General features: G+C 25.0%; 5 protein-coding genes across 5 annotated transcripts; 2 read left to right on the top strand and 3 right to left on the bottom strand.

Annotated features, from left to right (window-relative positions):
* Nucleotides 1-1,222: 1,222 nt before the first annotated feature.
* Nucleotides 1,223-4,393, top strand: MKS88_004825 (zinc finger protein; the record flags this gene model as incomplete). The annotated part of the gene is made up of 1 exon (XM_067218033.1): nt 1,223-4,393. The coding sequence occupies one exon, from the start codon at nt 1,223-1,225 to the stop codon at nt 4,391-4,393; it is 3,171 nt and encodes a 1,056-aa protein (XP_067071206.1).
* Nucleotides 4,394-5,117: 724 nt separating this feature from the next.
* Nucleotides 5,118-7,620, bottom strand: MKS88_004824 (uncharacterized protein; the record flags this gene model as incomplete). Its single annotated transcript, XM_067218032.1, has 5 exons — nt 5,118-5,141; nt 5,276-5,356; nt 5,508-5,989; nt 6,058-6,539; nt 7,466-7,620. The coding sequence occupies 5 exons, from the start codon at nt 7,618-7,620 to the stop codon at nt 5,118-5,120; spliced, it is 1,224 nt and encodes a 407-aa protein (XP_067071205.1).
* A 970-nt stretch (nt 7,621-8,590) lies between these two features.
* On the top strand, nt 8,591-13,036 carry MKS88_004823 (uncharacterized protein; the record flags this gene model as incomplete). The annotated part of the gene is made up of 1 exon (XM_067218031.1): nt 8,591-13,036. The coding sequence occupies one exon, from the start codon at nt 8,591-8,593 to the stop codon at nt 13,034-13,036; it is 4,446 nt and encodes a 1,481-aa protein (XP_067071204.1).
* Nucleotides 13,037-13,677: 641 nt separating this feature from the next.
* Nucleotides 13,678-18,495, bottom strand: MKS88_004822 (amino acid transporter; the record flags this gene model as incomplete). Its single annotated transcript, XM_067218029.1, has 1 exon — nt 13,678-18,495. The coding sequence occupies one exon, from the start codon at nt 18,493-18,495 to the stop codon at nt 13,678-13,680; it is 4,818 nt and encodes a 1,605-aa protein (XP_067071203.1).
* Nucleotides 18,496-20,620: 2,125 nt separating this feature from the next.
* On the bottom strand, nt 20,621-21,306 carry MKS88_004821 (acyl carrier protein; the record flags this gene model as incomplete). The annotated part of the gene is made up of 2 exons (XM_067218028.1): nt 20,621-20,728; nt 20,941-21,306. The coding sequence occupies 2 exons, from the start codon at nt 21,304-21,306 to the stop codon at nt 20,621-20,623; spliced, it is 474 nt and encodes a 157-aa protein (XP_067071202.1).
* Nucleotides 21,307-21,990: the final 684 nt, after the last annotated feature.

Genomic DNA, 21,990 nt, shown 5'->3' with positions numbered 1-21,990 from the left:
ATTATATAATCATTGTGAATTCTGTTAATTTAAAAAAATTTAACCCTTTAAAAATTTATTTTGTTTGCAATGATGTTTAATTAAAAAAAATAAAAATAAAATAAAATAAACGAACAAATAAATGAATAAATAAGGGAACTTGTTTTATAAGTCTATATATTTATATAATATATAAATGTATAAATATATATATATATATATATATATATATATATGCATATATTAATATATGTACAATTTTAAGAGCGTAATATTGCGCTTGACCGAAAAAATATAGGAAATAGCATAATTTTAATTTTATTAAATTTTTTATATTTAGCTAATTTTATGTCGTTTTAAAAAGGCTTTTAATTCTTTTTGTTTTTTTCTATTAATCTATATGCATGTTGTTGGATTTTGTTTTTTCAGTTGAATAATTCGTCTTTTGTGTAAGTTATACGATATATATATATATATCCTCAGGCAGAAGCGAAAAAAACATTTAAATATGTGATTATGTAAATTTATATATATGAATCTGTTTTTACTTTTTTTTTATCTATTTTTTTTTTTTAAAAAAAGGAAAAATTAAAAGCACACACAAAACATTAAACTTATTTTTAACTATTACGTTAAGATTTTTTAATTTTAACGTTGTTATTCATAACAAAATATAATCGTGTATAAATATATGTATATGTATATATACATTTATATTTTTCTTTTTATTGTGAAAAAAAAATAAATGCATACACCAGCAAAAATATAATCTTCAATTTAAAGGATGCAGAACATAAAAATATTATGTTGCAAAAGTGACTATACATAAATATATGTATATATGTGCATATATTGATGCGTATATATTAATGCGTATATATTGATGCGTATATATTAATGCGTATATATTGATGCGTATATATTAATGCGTATATATTGATGCGTATATATTAATGCGTATATATTAATGCGTATATATTAATGCGTATATATTGATGCATATATATTTATGCGTATATAATGATTTGTATATATTGATGCATATATATTGATTCGTATATATTGTTGCGTATATATGTATGCATATATCTGTGGGTGTACTGTGAATATGAACATATAATGAAATCGAAAATTAGCGTAGACAAATCGAAAAGCTCAATTATACAAAATTGAATGTTCGTTCCTATAATAGGGGGAATAATTCATTCAGTTTCAGAATTTATACAAGTGAAAAAAAAAAAAAATGAAAGATAATGTTCAAAATACTGATGACAGCGATGAAAAAAAAAAGGGAATATTCTGTAGCGTCCATATTTTAGAAACTGAAAATGAAATTACTAACAGTAATAGTAAAGATGACAGAGTTCACACATTCTGTTCCGATGAGAGTAGTAACGTAATTTTACATGATATGCAGGAAGACGAGCTCTCCAGTGATTTAAGTAAAACTTTAATACGTGATGTAGAAATTGATAATTCGAAATTGCAAAATAAATATCAAATAATATGTTTGCATGCATCCGAAAATAAATACATGAATGTTCGGAATAATGAACATAATCAAAACATATATTGTAACAGTAGCAATAATAATAATAATATTAACAGTAGTAACAACAACAATAATAATAGCACTAATAATGATATTAATAATAGTAATAATATAAACAACGAAAATAGAAATGTTGTCGCCTCCAATAATTTATACAGCGCTAATGATGATATACCAAGAGATCGTTTGAATAACGAGATGGACATAAAACGTAATTATAACAGTGAAAATGAAATTTTAAATAATAACCATATAGGTAATCATGTTAGTAATGACATAAATACTGTTTATGTAAATGATCCTTATGTAAGGGACATACGAAACAGTAATAATAATAATAATAATAATAATAATAATAATAATAATAATAATAATAATAATAATAATAATAATAATAATAATAATAATAATAATAATAATAATAATAATAATAATAATAATAATAATAATAATAGTAACAGTAATAATAATAATAACAATAATAGTAATGATTATAATAATGTTAATGGCAATAATTATAATGTTAGTAGCGATAATAATAATGATAATTACAGAGAGGGAGATAATTCCTGCCCCATAAATTACTCAGGAAAAAATGAAAATGAACAAGAAAGAGATAGTAATATTTTTCCTAATAGACTTCAAAATGTGAATAATATGTCCCATCCGGCAACTAATGAAAGTGTAACTCGTCAGGAAATAAATGAAGTACCATCCAACGTTACAGAAAATTTATATTTGAGGGGAAATAATTTAGAAGATGGAGGTATTTTACACAGTAACATTGTAAATGATTTTCTTCCAGCTGAGAATGATAGACCTAATGGAACTGCTCCCATGTCCAACAATTTTATTGAAATAGTTTCCGATGAAGATATCAGAAACACAGAAAGACAAAATGAACGTATTTCAAGTCTTAATAATGCAGTTGATGTTTTAAGTGACAATAGAGGAAATTCACGACGAGTTGTATCAAACGCAGAAGAACTAGATTACTATGTTTTAACAATCAGAGATTTAAGAAATGCTCAAGCCAATACAAATGCAAATGAAAGTGAATATGAAATTGATGATGTGCATGAACTAAATTTTTATCAAAGATGTTTTATTGGTAAATTATTAGGATATGAATTAAAACCAAATTTAGATGAATATAATTTAAATAAAGGTATTAGAACAATTTTATTTATTTTTTTATTGCTAGCACTTTTTAGTATTGAATTCATTTTATTATACAATAATTTATTAAGAATAAAAGTTTTAGATAATCAATTACTGTTGATTGAATCTAATTATAACAATAACTTTTTAAATAATTTTTTGTTTCAAATGGATGAAAGGGAAATGAATAATGCAATGTTAACGAATGATATGGTTACAGAAGAAATAAATAAAGGAAATTATATGTTACATAATAATATGTGTACAGTTATGAACAAATTAAATGTACCATGTGAGAATATATTAGATAACCACAGCGAAAGTAATGAAAAAAAAAGAAAAGAAAAATTAATTGAAAATTCTATAAAAATGTTTGATGAATTAAAAAAAAGAAAAATGTTCATTTACCGAGTAAGAGAATCCATTTTATATTCATGTAAAGACATAATGACTAAAGCTCATAACAGTGGAAATAATTTTATATTTTTATTTGTATTTTCAAGAAAACATTTGAAAGTTAGTAAATTATTTTTGATATTAACCATGTTTTTTTTCTGTTTGCGTATAGCGCTTATTTTATCTAGAATTCTGTACGACTTTGTTCTATTTTTATGTTTTAGAAATTTTAGATTATCAATAGAAAGTAAAAGGAAATATTTAGCCAAGTATATGTGGTCTATTAGTACAATATTATTTATCGAAATAATATTAAGTGATGGTTGCATAATATGGTGGTTACATGATATCGATCCCATTTTTAATTATCATTTTCAATATTTTATATGGTATGTGTCATTATGCTGTTTTATATCTTATATATTTTATAAGGTATGTAGGAATTATTCCGTAACACATGATAATAATAATTGTTCTGCCATATCTTATTCCTTACAATATGTATATGAGTTCTTATTTGGAATAAATATATTATTCGCATGCATTTTTATTCTATTAAATTTAAGTAAGGCAACGGTTATTACAGTAATTGTAACAACTGTGGTATTGTTTATTGATATCTTGAATGATTCATACCTAGAACAGGTTCGCTTAACGAATTTTGAAGATTTCCCGCCAAATAGACCGAAAAGAAAGAAATTCTATATAATTGAAAATAAAAAAAAAAATGTAAAAAAGTGTACATTAGTTCGTGTAAATGAACATATGTATCATGAAACAACTGAAGAAGACAGTAATCTGGGAAGGATGGAAAGTAAATATAACGGTATCTCCAACTCAGCCAATGATAATGATGATGATAATAATAACAGGGATGAAAAAAAACGAGGAATCAAGAAAAATAAGGTCTTTAATTTAAAGAATGTGTTTAACAAAAAATATTTAAATAAAAAGAGCATTTTTAAAAAATCGTCGAATAACAATAATAAGAAAAATGATAACAGTAGTAATGAGGAAAACACTTATAAAAGTAATAATAATTTGAACAATTCAGTCCTGTTAACGTTAGAATATTGTGAAATTTGTGATGAGCGATTCAAAAACGTTGTCTTACACCCGTGTATGCATGGTGGCTTTTGCGAAATATGTATAAGATCAATGATATTTAATTCTTTAAAATTGAAGGACTCTTTTCCCTGTTGTCCTTTATGTAGAGATGTCATTAAGAACGTGTACAAAATATCTCATGAAGATTATCAAAAAAAAGTTCAAGCTGTCAACATTTTAACAATTAAGGCAAAGTAGCAATTTGTACATATGTGCAAAAGTACACTTTTTTTCCAATATGATGAATATATATACCATTCATATTTTTTTTTTTTTTTTTTTGTTTAATTTCACATAATTATTTGTCCCTTTGTTTTTTTTAATATGAAAAATGTATCTTTTTTTGTGTATGTGCAGCAATGTTTACATATATATATTATATTTTATACACCCGATGTTACGAGCTGGCTCAATAATTTTGAACGTAAACCTTTTTCTGTTTATGTTTTTGCATAGAGAGAGGATGATATATATGAAAGTTTAAATCCTTTCTTCTTGCTTTTTTTTTTTTTTTTTTTTTTTTTTTTTTTTTTTTTTTTTTTTTTTTTTTTTTTTTTTCAATTTTTTTCGTACATTATTGCTTTTAATCATTTGATTTATACATGTTTCATTAATATAAACTTAAAAAAAATTATATATGCATATTATAATATGAAAGGATTTTTTCGTCATTATAAACGCAATTAGATGAATGAGTGTGTGTGCCTATGTACGTTTAGGTGTGCAGCATTCATAAAATTAAACATGTATTCATACTTTATATCTATATAAAATAAATGATGATGATTATGGTGCAAGCAATGTATTTTAAATTAATATGTTTAAGCTCTTTTTGTTTTATGGAAAAAAAACAATTATAAGGTTTTAGTTATTTCTAAACTTGACGCAAGGTAAAAGTTTCCTTTTTCATATTTTCATAAAATCATAGGTCGAAGCTTTTTAAAACCTAAGGTAAGAAATAAAAAATAAAATTAAATATATAAAATAATGCATGGATGCTTATAGAGTATCACTTAATTATCAGTCCACCTATTTTTTTTTTTTTTCTTTTTCTGTTCTGTTTAATTTTGTTATTATAACCTTTTTTCTAATGCACCTCGCTTGATGAAGATTATTTTCAAGGAACGTAAAAAAGTCGTTCAAGCAAAAATCAACGGGCACCTAAAAAGTGGGAAAAGGGAAACGTACACGTGTCATAAGAACATATATATATATATATATATATATATATGTACGCATACTTATACATTTTCATATGAGCTCATTTGCATGCCCATTGTCTAAGTCTCTCTTTGAAATATGGAACTATTACGTATATAAATCCAAAAGTTGATGATAAGGAAAACTCTTTTTTAGAGTATATAACTAGCGGAATTTGTATTTGATGATTTTTTAATAACTTGAGACAATTTTCTAACAACCATTTGTCCGCATCATCCTTAAAATACATACCACATAGATTTTCTATTGCTCTTCGTTTTTCTTCCTCTTTAATGTCTTTATGAAAAAAAATTAAATTTGGGTCATATCCACTGTGAATAATTTTGTAGCTTTGGTCATAAATTTTTTGATCATAATTTTTTTGCGTATAATGTGGAAATTTTTCTTGAGCTAATTTGTTAGCAGTTTGGTTGAGTTTTAGTATTTTGTTTTTTCTTCTTTTCTTATGATTTATTCTTTGATATTTGGCTTCTAATTTTTTCTTTATGTAATAAAAATATCTTTTTCTTCTTTGTATCAATTCAATTTGTTCTTCCGGTGGTTGATATAATGCTTCTGTATTTTTTACGTGTTCTGTTAAGTCTTCCCAAATGGAATTAATATCATTTTTTTTTTTTTTTCTGAATAAATTGGGTCATTACTACTGTTTGATATAGGATCAAATGGATCAATATTTTCATCAAAGTTGTTTACATTTTTAATTTTTTCCAGAGATTTCTTAATATCATATATTAATTTTGCTGTTATTTTTTCCTTCTGTTCTACTGATAAATTACTTGATATGGAATGTAATTTAATTATAATATTTTTATACCGTCCTTTAAGTATCTTATTTTCAGAATTTTCAAATGTTTTAAAAAACACTAAGTTCTTTTCTAAAAATATATTATTCTCTTCTTTTGAAGAGGAACATAAAGTGTCTATGTATGCATTTAAAATACTTAATGATTCATTGTTAATTTTTTTTAACTCCTCCGGTAAACTCATGGTTAAGTCTGGATGAACTTCCTTATAAAAAAAAAGAAGTAATTTCCGAACGCTTTTTTTAAAAATACTAGATTCATATTCTCTCTCACTAAAATACTGGAAAGCATATTTTTTACATGGAATAAAATTATTACATCTAAAAAAAAAAACTTTCATCATTTTTGTTAGCATAGCTTAGAAATAAACTTGTTGGATGGGTCAATCTTATAAAGAAGTAAAAATGAAAAACAAATAAATAAACGAATATGTAGGCTCGTATAAAAAAAAAAAAAAAGTGTTAAAGAGTGAACATGCTGCTCCAGCAGTAGGACGAAAAAGAAATGGCGCTAAATTTTAATTGCTTCTAACGTTTCTTACAACGAATTGAGTTTAAATTATACGCAGGAAACGTACGTAGTTTTGTACACCTATATATACACATATATATGTGCATATATAAATATATATATGAATATATGTTTACATTCGTGTATATATCTACTTCATTGGATGTAAAAATTAAGAGATGGTAATGTTAGCCTTATGCTTTGTGATATATCACATCCTTTTCTATACACATTAATAATTAGCGAAAAAATAAAATGTTTTTTTAAAATTGCAAGATGGATGCTGTTTGGTTATATAATAACAAATTACATTATATATATATATTTTTTTTTTTTACGTTATTTTAAAAAAAAAAAAAGAAAAAGTTCCTAATGCGTTTAAATTTGAACATCTTTAAGAAACTCATAAAAAGTGCACACCTCTGATAAACACAAAGTTATTAGGAAAAATAACAAAAACAAGATAAAGAATATTAAATAATCTGTTAATGCGCAAAAAATTAAACATTTTAAAATTGATCAGTGTACGTGTGTTATTATATGAAAAGGTATATCAAATAATAATGAGATATAGTAGTGTATACAGCAAAGGAGTGAAATTATACATATTTATGTTCCTATGTATGTACGTTTACGGGGGTACGATTTTTTCTTGTGTATATATCACTTCGAAATTTGAGACTCCTGCAGATTTTTTCCAACTAGCGTATGTATCTCCATATACTTATGGACGCACCTGTCAACGCAACTTGTTTCACCCACTGATAGAAATGAATCATTTACATCTGGTATACATTTTCCCCAACAGGTGTTTTGCATTCGTTTAAATAAATCAGACATCCCCAATAGCTCAACGACCGTGCTATTTACTTTACTTATATTTTCATTCATTTTGTTTCTATAAATAGTTATATTTGTTCCTTGTTCGTTTTTTTTCTTTTTTTTTTCACACCCTACAATAAGAAAAATGCGATTGAAAGAAAAAGATTATCCTCCAAAGATTTACTTATATATATATTTTTGTATAAGTATTTATTCTGGTTATTTCTTTATTAACTAAAATACTTTTTCCTCTTAATGCTAACCTATCTCTTGAAAATGTAATTACTACTGTTCAATGAAAAGTTTTGAATAAACTTATTCAGGAAAATATAATGTTTTTAAGAAGAAAGCACATATAAAAAAAACATAATTCTATTTAGGTAATATAACAATAAAAAGATGAATATTCAAATGAATAAAAAAAAAAAAAAAAAAAAAAAAAATTAATTTACAGCTGTTCTTGTAATGTTTTCCTTCTTTTTTTTTTTTTTTTTTGTTGTTGTTATAGTAAGTGAGCGAATATTAATATAAATGCGACTATTTTAAAAAAAGAAAAAATGAAGAAAAAGAACAACAAAAAAAAAGTTATCAACATATAAAGCACATACTCTCTATTTGTACGATGCGGAAAGCTGTAGTGATGTAATGGACTTTTTTTTTTTTCTTGCTCAATTTATTTTTTAAATATATAGAATATATTTATATATGACAACAAAGTAGACTCATTGTAACTGTGAAAAAAAAAGGATAAACGTCACAATATTTTTAAATTGTGTTAAACTATATTGTAATATGCTAAATTATATTATACTGTATTATATTTGTGCTATATTGTTCTATGCTATAATATTTTATGCTGTACTGTTTTATGATATATTGCATTATGTTGTGCTATATTATCTTGTATTTTATTATGCTGTTCTATTTTATGCAGCATTACGCTATTTGTTTTTAGTACAGCCTTTTCTTTATCGCCATTTTTTTCTTCCCCTTTTTGAACAATTTACCCCCCTTCAAATGATACAAGTAAAAGTAGAAAATGCACAATTACATGCCGAAAAGTTTTGACGAAATATTAATACACCCGAAAGACAAGTTAAGAATTTTAAATTTTTTTATAAGTTTAATAAAATTTAATAATGACCCGATATTATGTAAAGAGTTAGAAAGCGTTTGCAGTACCAGTCAAAGAATAGATATGCTAAATCTAAAAAATATATGTGTCATATTAGGAGCACCCGGAAGTGGAAAAACCACATTATTAAAATATGTGTGTCAAAAATTAAATATGAGGGAATGTTATTACGATTCAGAGTTACAAGATCATATGCATTTTGTTAGAAACATTAATGAGGAAGAAGAAAATCGTTATTATTATCATCCGTATAACGACTTCTTGTTATATTCCAACTGTCAAATTGGCAATACTGAAAAATCAAAAATAAGTAAAGTAAGAAAAGAAGAAGATTCATCTAGGAATAATGCATCTAAAAACTGCAAATTAATTGCAGGTTTAGTTAGAAATAATAAGAGGAGTACAATGGAAAGAGGGGAAATTGGTCATATACATAAGATGCTGAAGTTATATTTAGGTAATAATAGCAATAATAGTGGTAGTAATAACATTAGTGGTAATAGCAGTGGCAGTAATAATAGTGGTAGTGCAAAAGCTAAAGAAATGGCGTCAGTAGATTTTATTAATAAAAACTTCAAAAAGGAAATAATAGAATATTTGGTTGAATATAACAACATGAATGGTAGAATAGCTAACGGGTTTTTTAAACTGTACAACTCATTTATAAATATATTAATTGAATTCATTAAAATAGAAAAAAATATATTACAAGAAAGTGATGAAGAATATTACCAAATTCCACTCGTGTCATCCAACGATTCCAATAGAATAATATATAAAAAGTATGTACGAGCAGATCAGATATGCACAAAAGTAAATAGGAACTTATTTCTATCAAATAAATTAAAAAAACAAATCTCTGAACATTGTATAGAAGCTAACAATATAGAAAAGAAATTTCTTATTGATCTATTCGTTGATGATAATTACAGTGAACAGGTAATTACCAACTTAAATGTGTTAACCGATTTACATGATCAAATAAATATAAATTTCATCGAGTCAGAACAGCTAAATAAATTATTAGATGATAAGTTAACATTATACAATAACATAAAGGGGGAATTAAATGATGATTTTGCATTATGTAATGCGCTAAGAGAAGAATTAACTTATTTAATGGAAAAAAAAAAAGTAAAAGAAATCATTCATACATTTATGTTAGACAAAAATAGTGTTTTTAAAAGACAAAAATTGAATAATGTGACAATAAAAGAAATATACGAATCAATTATTTTTTCTAATATTTCAAAAGAAGCAGGTGAAGATAATAATACTACACCAATCAATGATTTATTAAATAAGGAAGTTAAGGATTTTATAGAATTGCATAAATCTAAAGAAATAATAAAAGGACTAATAGAAAATATCAATTTTAAGCACAATTTGAGTGAATACGTAAATATTCATGAAAAATTAAAAAAAAGGGCCAACCGTATAGAAATGCTCAAAAATGTAATTACCAAAAAAATAGAATTTGATTTAATTAATATAGCTAATAATGGTTTATTTAAAAATGTAGAAAATTTAATTACAGACAAATGTTACTCCTCCTGGCGTACAATAGATTTGCTTATAGCAAATGATATGAGCACTTATTTAATTAATAATCTAAATTTAAATAATACGTACAAAGGACTCCTTATGTGTAATGCATTTATAGGTAATTATTTAACAGATATAATAATAATTAACTGTACTCTTGTTAATTACATAAAAGGAGAAGCAATGAATGATTTCATTAGGATAAATAATTCTATTAAAAGAACGAATGAAGGAAGTTTAAGGGTGCGCAGATACCTACTCGACGAAAGAGAGGCATGCATCCTAACAACTATAAATTATACGACGGAAAAAGTAGACTCAAATTTTAATACTGCTAATAATTTGTATGAACATATAAAATTACTATTTGAAGGATACAATGACGATATAAAGGAGGAAGTACCCGATTCAAACTACTTTATAAGTTCAGAATTAATAAATGGTAATCTAAAATTTTCGGATAAATTACTCAAAAAAATGTTAAATTATTCGATTGAAATTCATAAATTAAACAAAAAAATAGTAAGTAACTTGGTCAAATGTAATGACATATTGGAAGAAATCATTTCGTGCTTAAATAAAGACAGCATGTTAAAGGGAAAAATACTTCAAGGTGTTGTTCAATACAAGCAGGGAATCGATAAAATAATTAATTTGCTTGTACCTAACCACTTTGAACAAAAAATGATTAACTTCATTTTGGATACTGATTTATATAAAAAGTTCATGAATATAGATTTAAAAAAAAAGAGAGAAGAGGAAAGGAAAAAAAGTTATTATGAAGAACATTTTATAAGTACCCGTGCAGTTATTATTGATGAATTACCGCTTTCTGAATTGGAGTATTCAGAAGAATTTAGGAACAGTTGTGCCAGCTCCATGAATTTTATATTTAATCGTGTTAATTATTGCAAACAAGAATATTTAAAGCATTTCGTGAAGCAGAGTTATCCCAGAAAAAATTTCGAATGCTATGCAATACATCCTATGATAATTCTTATAAATTCTTTTGAACAAATAAAAACAGTTAATACCTTATTAGGAATTGATATAAACCATTCTCCATATGTTGATTTTATAAAATTAAAAAAAATACATCCATTATATTTGGAAAAAACATTATCAGAAAAATACTACTGTAGGATGATAAACCTGAACAAAAATATAAAACAAGTTATAAAAAATTTTTCATATAATTGTAATGGAGATGTAAGATCTTGTTTTAATGCATTAGATTTTTTAAACAGATTTCCTGACTTAAGTATAATGTCTCTTGAAGAAATAAATAAGATTTCTCTTTTATGTCAAAATGATATATTTGGTTTTGCTAAAAAAGTATTGCATCGCGACATATGCCCCAAATCGTCCTCAAAAAATAATAATTTCCATTCGTTAACGCATTTAAACTTCGATACAGGTTTTAACAGTTCCAGCGCGCATATTATAAATCAAGCGAATGGAAATGTAAGTGGAAATGGAAATGGAATTGAAAGTGAAGGTGGAATTGGATACGTAGCTGGAAATGTTTCAAATACTGTTCTTTATTTATCTTCATTAAGCGTGGTTACAACAAATGACAGCGCGTCGGTTGCTGATAATGTAAAAATTAGTAACACTGAGGAGAATATTCAAACGGGGGGTACAACCCCTTTAAATTTTAATAAGGGGGCACTATCAAGTTATACTGGTAATAATAATAGCAATTCTAATAATGCTGACCTTGTTAATAACATCGGAAGCACAGATGATGAAACAAAGCAAAGGGAAATTTACATGAATATTTTCAAGGAACTAGATGATAAAGCAGATATGATGAGCATATCTGAAAAATTTCAAGTGCTATCGTTATTAAAAGAAAATTTTTTATTTTTTTACAATAGTTTATCAGATATAGCAAGGTTATTTTCTAACTTAAGTATGATAGATTACTCATTTTGTGGAAATGATTGCTCAAATATGTTAATGAGGAAATATTATGATAACTTAAGTGATGAGACTACAAGATTTATAAACGATCATTTTAGACTGACGTATAGATACTACATAACATGTAATAGTACTCCTAAAAAAGTAATTGGCAATTCTTCTATGCCTAATGAATTAGTTGAAAAGCTTCACACAGATTTAAATGAAAAAAGACAAGAAATAGAATATTCGATACAACCCTCTTGCCAGGTCAGAATGTTTTTTACCTTCAAAACAAATAATATGAATAAATATTATCATCATTTCAGTATAGTAAGAAAAGAACTATATGACAGATATATTATGATTGTAATTAAGAAGTTAACTAACCAAAATGTGAATAAAATTGAAGATATTACACCTAAATATAGCTTTTTTTTACGTGGAAATTATGAATTATTCTCTAGTTTTTTTCCTTGTTACATATTATTGATTATAGAATATTGGAATAATCAATATCAAAATGAGTGTAATGTTTTAAATAATCACCAAAAAGACAACTTACTTTTTAATAAAATAAAAATAAATCAAAATGATGGATTTTACTTCAATATATTTTATGATATAATTTATCATTTCAAACCAAATATTGAAGGAGATAAGAAAAGGAATGAACATATTTCTCAAGTAATTTCTTTTGTTGAAACATTTGTTACTCCAAAATTTATAGCTCTTTTCTTTCCCTCTTATTTAAAATATTTAGCAGATGGTACTAAACAAAAACAAAATGTAAAAAATTTGCTCGGAAATCAAGCGGTTTCCACAGAAACGTACTTTGAAATGAGGAATCTGCTTCGATTACATGATATGGAACTGTACAATTACTTCTTTTATTATTAAACGTTTTAGTATACATACATATAATACATGAATGTATGCATGTGTATATATAAGTGTATAGATGTTATAGAGGCACTTCTATCTTCCTTTTTAATATATTTTTTTTTGACAATTCCTCATAAACTATTACTTTACGTTTATATGCCTATATTTCAAGAACTACAATAAAGATTAAAAAGTATAAATTTTTAATTTATACCAAAAAATAAGTTATAGCACATGGGTACATTACGACGGTAAAAAATTACAACTGTGAAGTGGAACATTTTGTTAATTTTCTTGCGTTCAAAAAAAGGAAATAGGAGAAAGGAAAAATGAAATATTAAAAATGAAAAGAAAAAAAAAAAAGAATGAAGGATATGATGCTATACATAAACATACCTGATACATATATGTGCCTTATTTTTGGAAAGCTTATTCAAATAACGAATTACAAAAACAGTGACGTATGACATATATATACACATGCATACATTTATGTATTATCTGTTTTTTAAAAAAATACCATTTAATTGGCGAAAAGATGCAAAAAAAAAAAAAAAAAAATAATAATAATAATAATAATAATAATAATAAAACAAACAAAGGGAAAAATAGCGATGTGCATGCATGCATGCAAATGTTAGTACCGCACAATGCTGCTAATAAATAAAATCGTAGAAGACGGAAATTAGAAGTAGCTGTACTGCAATAAACAATAACATTTTTGTTATTGTTACGTGCTTGATTCTTAAGTATCTACATGGGTATACGTGAATAATATTTTCATTAATTTTGCCATTTACATAGTCATCTATTTTATATGCATCTTCATATCCGTATAAAGGTTTCTCCGAACATATTAAATTAATTGTTGGCAATTCGTCATACTGCTTTACTTTTTGATGAGTATTAAGTAATGGTTCCTTTTTCTCATCATTTTGAAATTTCCTTAAATAATGAAATTTAGAATTAATATTGGAATATGTTTTTGTTCTTATGTGCGTATCTGAATTGTCTTCTACATTATAATAATTAACTTCATTGTTTTCACAATGCGTTCCATTTATTTCGTTTTCGCTATTTACAGCATATGATCCATTTACGTTGTTACTTTCTCTATTTATACTATTTTGAAGAAAATACTCATTTCTAATATTTATATGTTTGTTAAAATCTCTCTTTTTTTTATTATTATTATGTTTTTCACTAAATGATAAGAGGAAATTGTATTTATAATAATTGAAAATGTTGTTTATAGTGTCATCTACATTATTTCCGCCACTTACTTTATTTATTTTGGGGATCACATTATACACATTATCTGGTACTGCCAGTGTGTTTACATCCTTGTACATTTTTATTTTTTTGTTGTATGAATTTATGTGCATAAAATTTTTGTCCTCTGACTGTATATTGTTTTTATTGACACACACGGAATCTTCTGTTTTGAAATTTTTAATTTTTTCTTTATTTACAGCTAATTTATTTTCATCTATAAGTGGAAACATATCATGACCATTTTTAAAAAAATATTTTGTTATGTCAAATTCGGAGGAGTTAGTGTTGGTTATTAGAGCATTCTCTGTATATATGTGCTCATTCTCGTTCTCATTCTCATTCTCGTTGCTCGCTACCATTTCTAAAGGTGCCTGGGTATCTGTGATTATATTTTTTATGCCCTTTTTTGGCTTTTTTCCTAGCCCTGCATCATCATTTGGAATGAAATAATTAAATATGTTTTCGCTGCTTTCTAATGGTACATGCTTGAATTTTCTGCTGTAGTCAACACTTTTTGTTTGAATAAAATCATTAATGATATTAGTATCCGTCGATCTATAATTTAGCAAAGAATTACCACAAGATTTTGAACTTTTCAGAATATGCATAGTATTGAATTTATCTGACTGTACATCGTAGTGAAGCCCTTTTTTACATAAACTTAATGCACGAAAATAATTTTCACTTTTTGATCTTTCATAATAAGAATTCGTAATATCATTTGGTTGAAAAATGTTTTGTACATTTGATACATTTATATTTTTGTTATTTATTACTTTTCCTAATTTATTCTTGTTTTTATTTCCGTCAAAATTCCATGTAAAATTCTGTTTATTATTTATTCCATTAATGAACATGTGAAATTTTTTTTCGAGTTCACTTATATTCCTTTCATATATATCATCGGAAAGATTAATTACTGCGCCCTCCTCTTTTTCTTCATCTTCTTCTACTCCATCCAACTCCTTTTTCTTTTCCTCTCTACTACTTAGTGGACAGTTATCCATTATTGTGTTCACTCCGTATGTTCTTCCCATTTCTTCATATTTTTGTTCGTTCATTTTGTTGCGTTTTGGTTCCGTGAATTCCTGAAGATCTTTAGTCTGTAAAACCGTATCATGCTCTTCGCTATTCTCCTGACTAGCCATTTTCTTTTCCTTAATTGTTATACCAACTGAATGTGGTATTTCCGTAGTAACATTATTTAGGTAATAATTATTCGGAAAAGTAGACGTATTGAAACTATTATGCATTACATTATTACTCTCCTTTATTGTTTTATTAAAATGAGTTTTATTTGTAATACACGAATTGTAAAAATTGTAAATAGTATTTTTTCCATTATAGTTACTTTCTAATATCAATTTTAGATTTAGAAAGGAGTCGAAAATATCAGAGTAATTAATTAAATATTCATCTCTTTCATAACTTTCCTTTACTATTTTTATATCATTATATATATTTCTTGATAAGTCAGCTATTATTTTATCATATAAGATATCATTATCACTAGAATCGGAACTTTGAGAAAATGTTTGCCCATCTTGAATGGAAACTTTTTTGTCTTTTTTGTTCTTTTCAAAACCCATAACTGTTTTGTGCTTTCTTGACCTTCTAATATTATTTGATAGTTTATGTTTCTCTTTTGAATCCTTCTCACTTATGTTTTTTGACTTCATATTGAACAGAGAATTAAATTTTCGAAATTCTAATTTATCTGTTTTGCTTTTCTTTCCGTTATAACATTTTCCTGACATTTTTCTACCTTTTTCTATATCATCTTTACTGTTATAGTTATTATTCTCTTCTTCTTCGAATAAATCGTGGATAGGCAAGGATCCGTTTGTCTCATTTTCCCCCAGTTTTTTTTTGTTAATATTTGGTTCATGATTCTCCACTTTTTCTATGATTCCTTTTTCTTCTATTTCTGTAGGTTTTTTTTTTTTTTTTGCTTCCCAATCACTGCTCTCCTTATGTGTTAATATATAATTATTTTCCACTTTCAACGAGACACATTTTTTTTTTTTTTTTTTCGAATTTTTATTTATTTGATATTCGTCCTTACCAAATTCTGTTATTAATCCTTTGCTTATAGGTACTACATAGTTTTCACATGTATTATCCCAGTTAGATTCCTTCCTATTTTCATCAATATGTTTATTCGAAACGTTACCTAATGGTATTATATTTTTGCTTTTTTCCTCTTCTAAATAGTTCGATAAATTTTTTTCTTTTTCATCTTCACTAATGCGTACACGAGAATTCACATTACCATTTTCAATGATATCATTATCTTGTATAGTCATTGTGCCATTTACTTTATTATCCACTGCAGTAATAAAAGAACTCATTTTTTCAGTACTCACATTAATATCGTTAGAACAGTTAATACTGTTAATTATATTATGTTCATCTGATTTTCTAATTTTGCGTGTATTTGATGTGTGAATGCTATTATTTTTTAAAAAAGTAGCATGGTGCGATTTATGTGGTAACTTTGCTCTATCTAATTTTAGTTCTATATTTTCCTGTTCTTCAGTAGGAGAATAATTCCTCTGAACCTGAAATTTTTTTATAATGCCATTTTGTTCTCCTATCTCTTGTTCCTCCTTAATCTGCTCCTTTTCACCATCTTTGTTTTTTATATTTAAATCAAGAGGGTTATAATGTTCAGTGTCCTTTTCTTTAATGGCAATTTTTGAATAAAAAATATTATACAGTGATTTCTTTTTTTTATATTCTTTTGGATCATATAAAACATGAGTATGCTGCAACGGATTTTTTTCTGAATAGGGAATATTTTTGCAGGCTATTAAATATATAACAGATGGTGCAATGAAATTGCATGTATAGGAAAATATTAGACTAGACCATGTAAAAATATTTTCAAATATGATGCGTGATGTAAAAAAGAATGAGATAAGAAAAGGAAGAATGGTACCAAAAATAAATGCTATTTTTTCTGAACACATATTACTATTTATTAAATTGTATCTAGTAGCAATACAGTACACATATATACCTGGAGCAATGGTTAATAAATCAAAAAGATAAATAGTGACTTTCATATAATTATTTATAAAAGGGTTTTGTAATATATCATATAGTATATTGTCACTATTAATATTCGGATAAGCAGTGCATAAAATATATCCAAAGATATAATAAATAAAACAACAAAAAAAGTTAGATAACCAAACGGTTTTTATAATTTTTACATCTGACTTCATTTCATTTGCCCAACAAGGGATGACTGTGACTGCTGAATAAGCAGATATATAAGATGATAATAATTGTTTAAAATTAAAATCACCAAATGCAGTTGGATATTTTATACCTGCATATTTTTTTATCCCATTATTTGAGATTCCTATATTTGTATTACTATATCTATATAATTTGAGTCCACTTAAAAACATCATTTGGAATATTGTACTCATTAGAAATAAGAATGATATCAATTGTATTTTCATGTTATCTTCTAAATTTGATTGAGAAAAATATATAGATATCGAAGCATTTATTAAATAACCTACTGTTAAACACAGTATGTAATTTTTGTTATAATATAGTTCATTTACGTCAGTAAAGAAGTTTAACTGAAAATTTGGGTACATAACAATACCAACAGTATAACCAAATATATTTATTATTATATTATCAACTGCATGTGATACAATAATTATTGAAATTATATTACTCCCTAATATACTAGCATAGTAACATACTTGCATACACCAAAAAAATATGTTGTTCTTTCCTAAAAAATAACAAACGGTTGATATATATTCATACCTTTTATTAAAATGAATATTATTCGGTATCATTGTCATAGCTCTTAAAAATAATATAGTATTAAAAATTGTTAAAAGACAAATGCCGACATTTGCAATTAGACATGGTAACCATCCTGAACTTTTAAATATATAAGGTATAGATACAATTCCTGAACCGAATATTTGGTTAATTAGATATATATAGCTGGATTTCTTTCCTATTGTCTTATTTCCAAAGTATTTTTTTTCCTTTAGTCTTTTGACCTTTTCTATATATGCCTTTTTATGATCGTACCTTTTGCTATTTTCATATTCATTATATATATTTTCCGTATCTTCTTCTAACAACTTCAATTTATGGTACTCTGTATTTTTTTCCTCATTTAAATGGTTTTGGTAAAACGTAACATCTTTTACTGTCATTATGCTTTGTGCAAAATTATATGTGATTCGTACTGTTATACACTGCTACATGATATTATGCAATGCTGCGTAATTACGCAAATTACTTTGCAATGATGTAATTTTTTTTTTCTTTCTATCTGATTATTCCCGCATCCCTATTTATTGCATCGTATTGATTCTTGTTATTGCTCACTTATTCTTTTTAGTACTTATTAACCCTTGTAATCTTTTATTAATCCTTGTCAATCTTTATAAACTCGTGAATAGATATTTAAAAATAAGAACCCGATTAACATGAAATAACGGTAAGCTTTCAATATTCCCATTTAAATTACTAAAGAAACGCAAAAAGGAAGGTACATAAAGATTTGTACGATATCCTTTAATTTTTACGTTGAAAATGGATATTTATATTTACACATTTGTATATATATATTTATACATGCACATATATAAATGTGTATTTTCCTTTTCCTGCAGAAAAATTGATAAGGGTATTGTGTACCAAATCAATTTTTTTATATTTACGTATTGTTATTAAAATATAATGAGCTCGCGCTATTTTTGTTTTTGTATTATAACACAAAAAAAAAAAAAGGAAAAAAACCCAAAATTAAAGTAAAAAACAAAATTTTAGTGAATTTTTTTTTATAATTCTTTTTCTAATAAAAATTAAAATCTTTTTGTTACTTTACTAGTTCTGCATAAGGTGTTAAATTTTGATCTAAATTAATTCCCTTATATTTAAAACATATTGCTTTTTTTTATTATTTTTTTTTTTTTTAAGATGGGAGATGGGAACATTTTGTATAATGTATTGATATATAAGTGAAGAGGGAAAATTTACACATTATTTTCCAAAATAGTTATACACTATTAACATTTCTTCGAATTTTAAGTAGTATTTGGTTTAATAAAAATTTATAAAATGTGCATAAACGAAGAAATTCATATATTTATAAATCCATAAATTTAAGAATTATAATACAATTTTCTTTTATTTTTTTGCTCTAAGAATTGTATTATATCTTCATGTATGTGTAATTATACGACTATAAAGTACTTGGTCATTTCATTAGCCATCTCTTACAAAATTTTTTTTTAGTATAATAATTATAGACAAATAAAATGAAATAAAAATACCACTACATTGTATAGCAGTTAACTTTTTAAATCTTTTTATCTCAATATCTCGATATCTATTACCCTATTTTATTATACCAATATTTTCATAAGAGGGGTAGAAAAAAAAAAAAAATTAATTTAAATATTAATAGAAAATTTAGAATTAAAAGAAAATACTAGCCAGCTTTTGATAACAGCAAAAGGGGATATATATACATATATATAAGTATAATCTTGTATACATTTACGCATACACTTACTGAAGTGCCTATAAGTCCAATTAAAATGAACCACATGTGGGAATGTAAAATAAAAAAAAACCCAACTAATACTTTTCTGTAATTTTATAAACTGTTGTTTAGGCTCATATGCTTAAGAAAAAGCCATGTGTGTCTATACATATATATATGTATATACAAACCTATATAATTGCGAACCAAATAATGTGTATATTAAAGATAATTTTTCTTAAATTGATGTTCACACATTTATACATCTCACTGACTATTAATACGCTTCTATCATTCAAACTTTTTTTATTTCCCTCTTTGAAAAAAAATTACTATAAATTGGTATTAATTTTGCTAAATCGTTTATTGTGCAATATTTCTAAAAATTTTAATTTTGATTTTATTACTTTTTAAATAAAATTATGCGCAAATGCCTTAATTTTTACGTCCTCTTTTTATTTTTTAAGGATAATATCTTGGTATCAAAAAATATAACAAACTCCTTATTTAGGAAGTTGAAACTTTAATGTATATATGTCTTATTTAAAAAAAAATATAAAAAGGGAATAATATAAAGAGGCATAATATAAAGAGAAATAACATAAAAATGAATAATTGTAAAATGAATAATACATACATGAACAGCTATGGGTTGTAAATTATTCAAAAGAAAAATAGCACGTTTCTGATTAACTCCAAGTTGTAAATATATTTTTCATTATTCATAATAATTTTAAAAATTATAATACTACTACATAACATGATAAATAAATTATAGGGCTATGAATTTATTCCTTTTTAATGTTCAACTGAACCAAATAATCTATTATTTCTTTCACTGTTTTTATGTTGTCTGCTGTTTCATCAGGTATTGTAATATTAAACTCGGATTCAATCTGTGAAAAAAATAAAAATACAAACATTTGTTTTAATATACGTTCAAACAATGGTAAATAGGGAATAATTTCTTACCATAATAATATCTTTTCAAATTACACAAATAATATGATGTACCATAAAAATTTTGTTCAATAATATAATAAAATTATGTTTGCATATATATACTTGCGTACAGGTATATAAATGCATGTATAAAGTATAAAATTACATCTATTAAAAATTCGACGGTATCTAAAAAGTCCCATGCCCTATTATCTTTTGTTTTGTTCTTTTCTAATTCTTCATCATATTTAATTTCAACACCATCAGGTAAGTATTTTTTTAAAACGGTCAAAACTTTTTCTTCAACCTGTTCCTTACTAAATACGTTCACTTCCTCTTTTTCTGTCGAAAAAAAATTTACGCTTTTTCCTTCATTTTTTATAAAGAAATTCCTTTCTTTGAAGAAACTATTACATACATATTTCATTTCATTATTCAAGAGAATATTATTAAAATACCCTCGTTTATACACATTACTAAATTTAACATTCTTATTATTAAGAAAAACTCTTTGAATTATATTTTTTCTCATCTTTTCATAATTATAGAGATATATGCTATTCGTATAATTTTAGAAGTATGTATCACTTTATAAATTATGTATATGTTCAAACCTGTTGTTGACACAGCTGATTTATTTCGAAATTGTTATATTTCTGTTTTATTCTGAATGAATACTTGTAGAAAGGTCAGGAAAATTTACATACGCATTAAGTATGTATAAATGTATGTATGTATATATGTTTGTACTTATTTATTTATGTGTTTATATATGTACGTATATAAATATTTATGTGTACATAAATATGCTACTTGTTTTGCATAGTACTTTTTTATGTACTTACTTTATTTTATATTTTTTGGCTTATATATATATATGTTCTGCACAATAAGGAAGTTTCTTACGTTATAAAATATTGAACGGTGTTTATAAGATAACTGTTGTTCTATGTATGCATAATTTCAAGTTTTAAAAAGTGAAAAATTTTGATTTTGTTTATGCGTTCTTATTGTATTTATTAATTTGCTTTTATTGCATTTATTCGAGTGTTCTTATTGTATCTAATTGTTTTTATTTTAATTATTTATATGTTTTCCTTTTATTAATTAATTTTTTTTTTCTTTTTACTTTTAAGCATATTTTTTAGTCCATTGTAGTTAGCCATTTTTGAAATTGTAAATTTTTTTTAAAAATATTAAAATAAAAAAGAAGAAA

The sequence above is a fragment of the Plasmodium brasilianum genome, chromosome 13 (genome assembly GCF_023973825.1).
Source record: "Plasmodium brasilianum strain Bolivian I chromosome 13, whole genome shotgun sequence".
Classification (NCBI taxonomy): domain Eukaryota; phylum Apicomplexa; class Aconoidasida; order Haemosporida; family Plasmodiidae; genus Plasmodium; species Plasmodium brasilianum.
The sequence above is the reverse complement of the archived record's forward strand: the minus strand, read 5'-3'. Positions and strand labels throughout refer to the sequence as shown.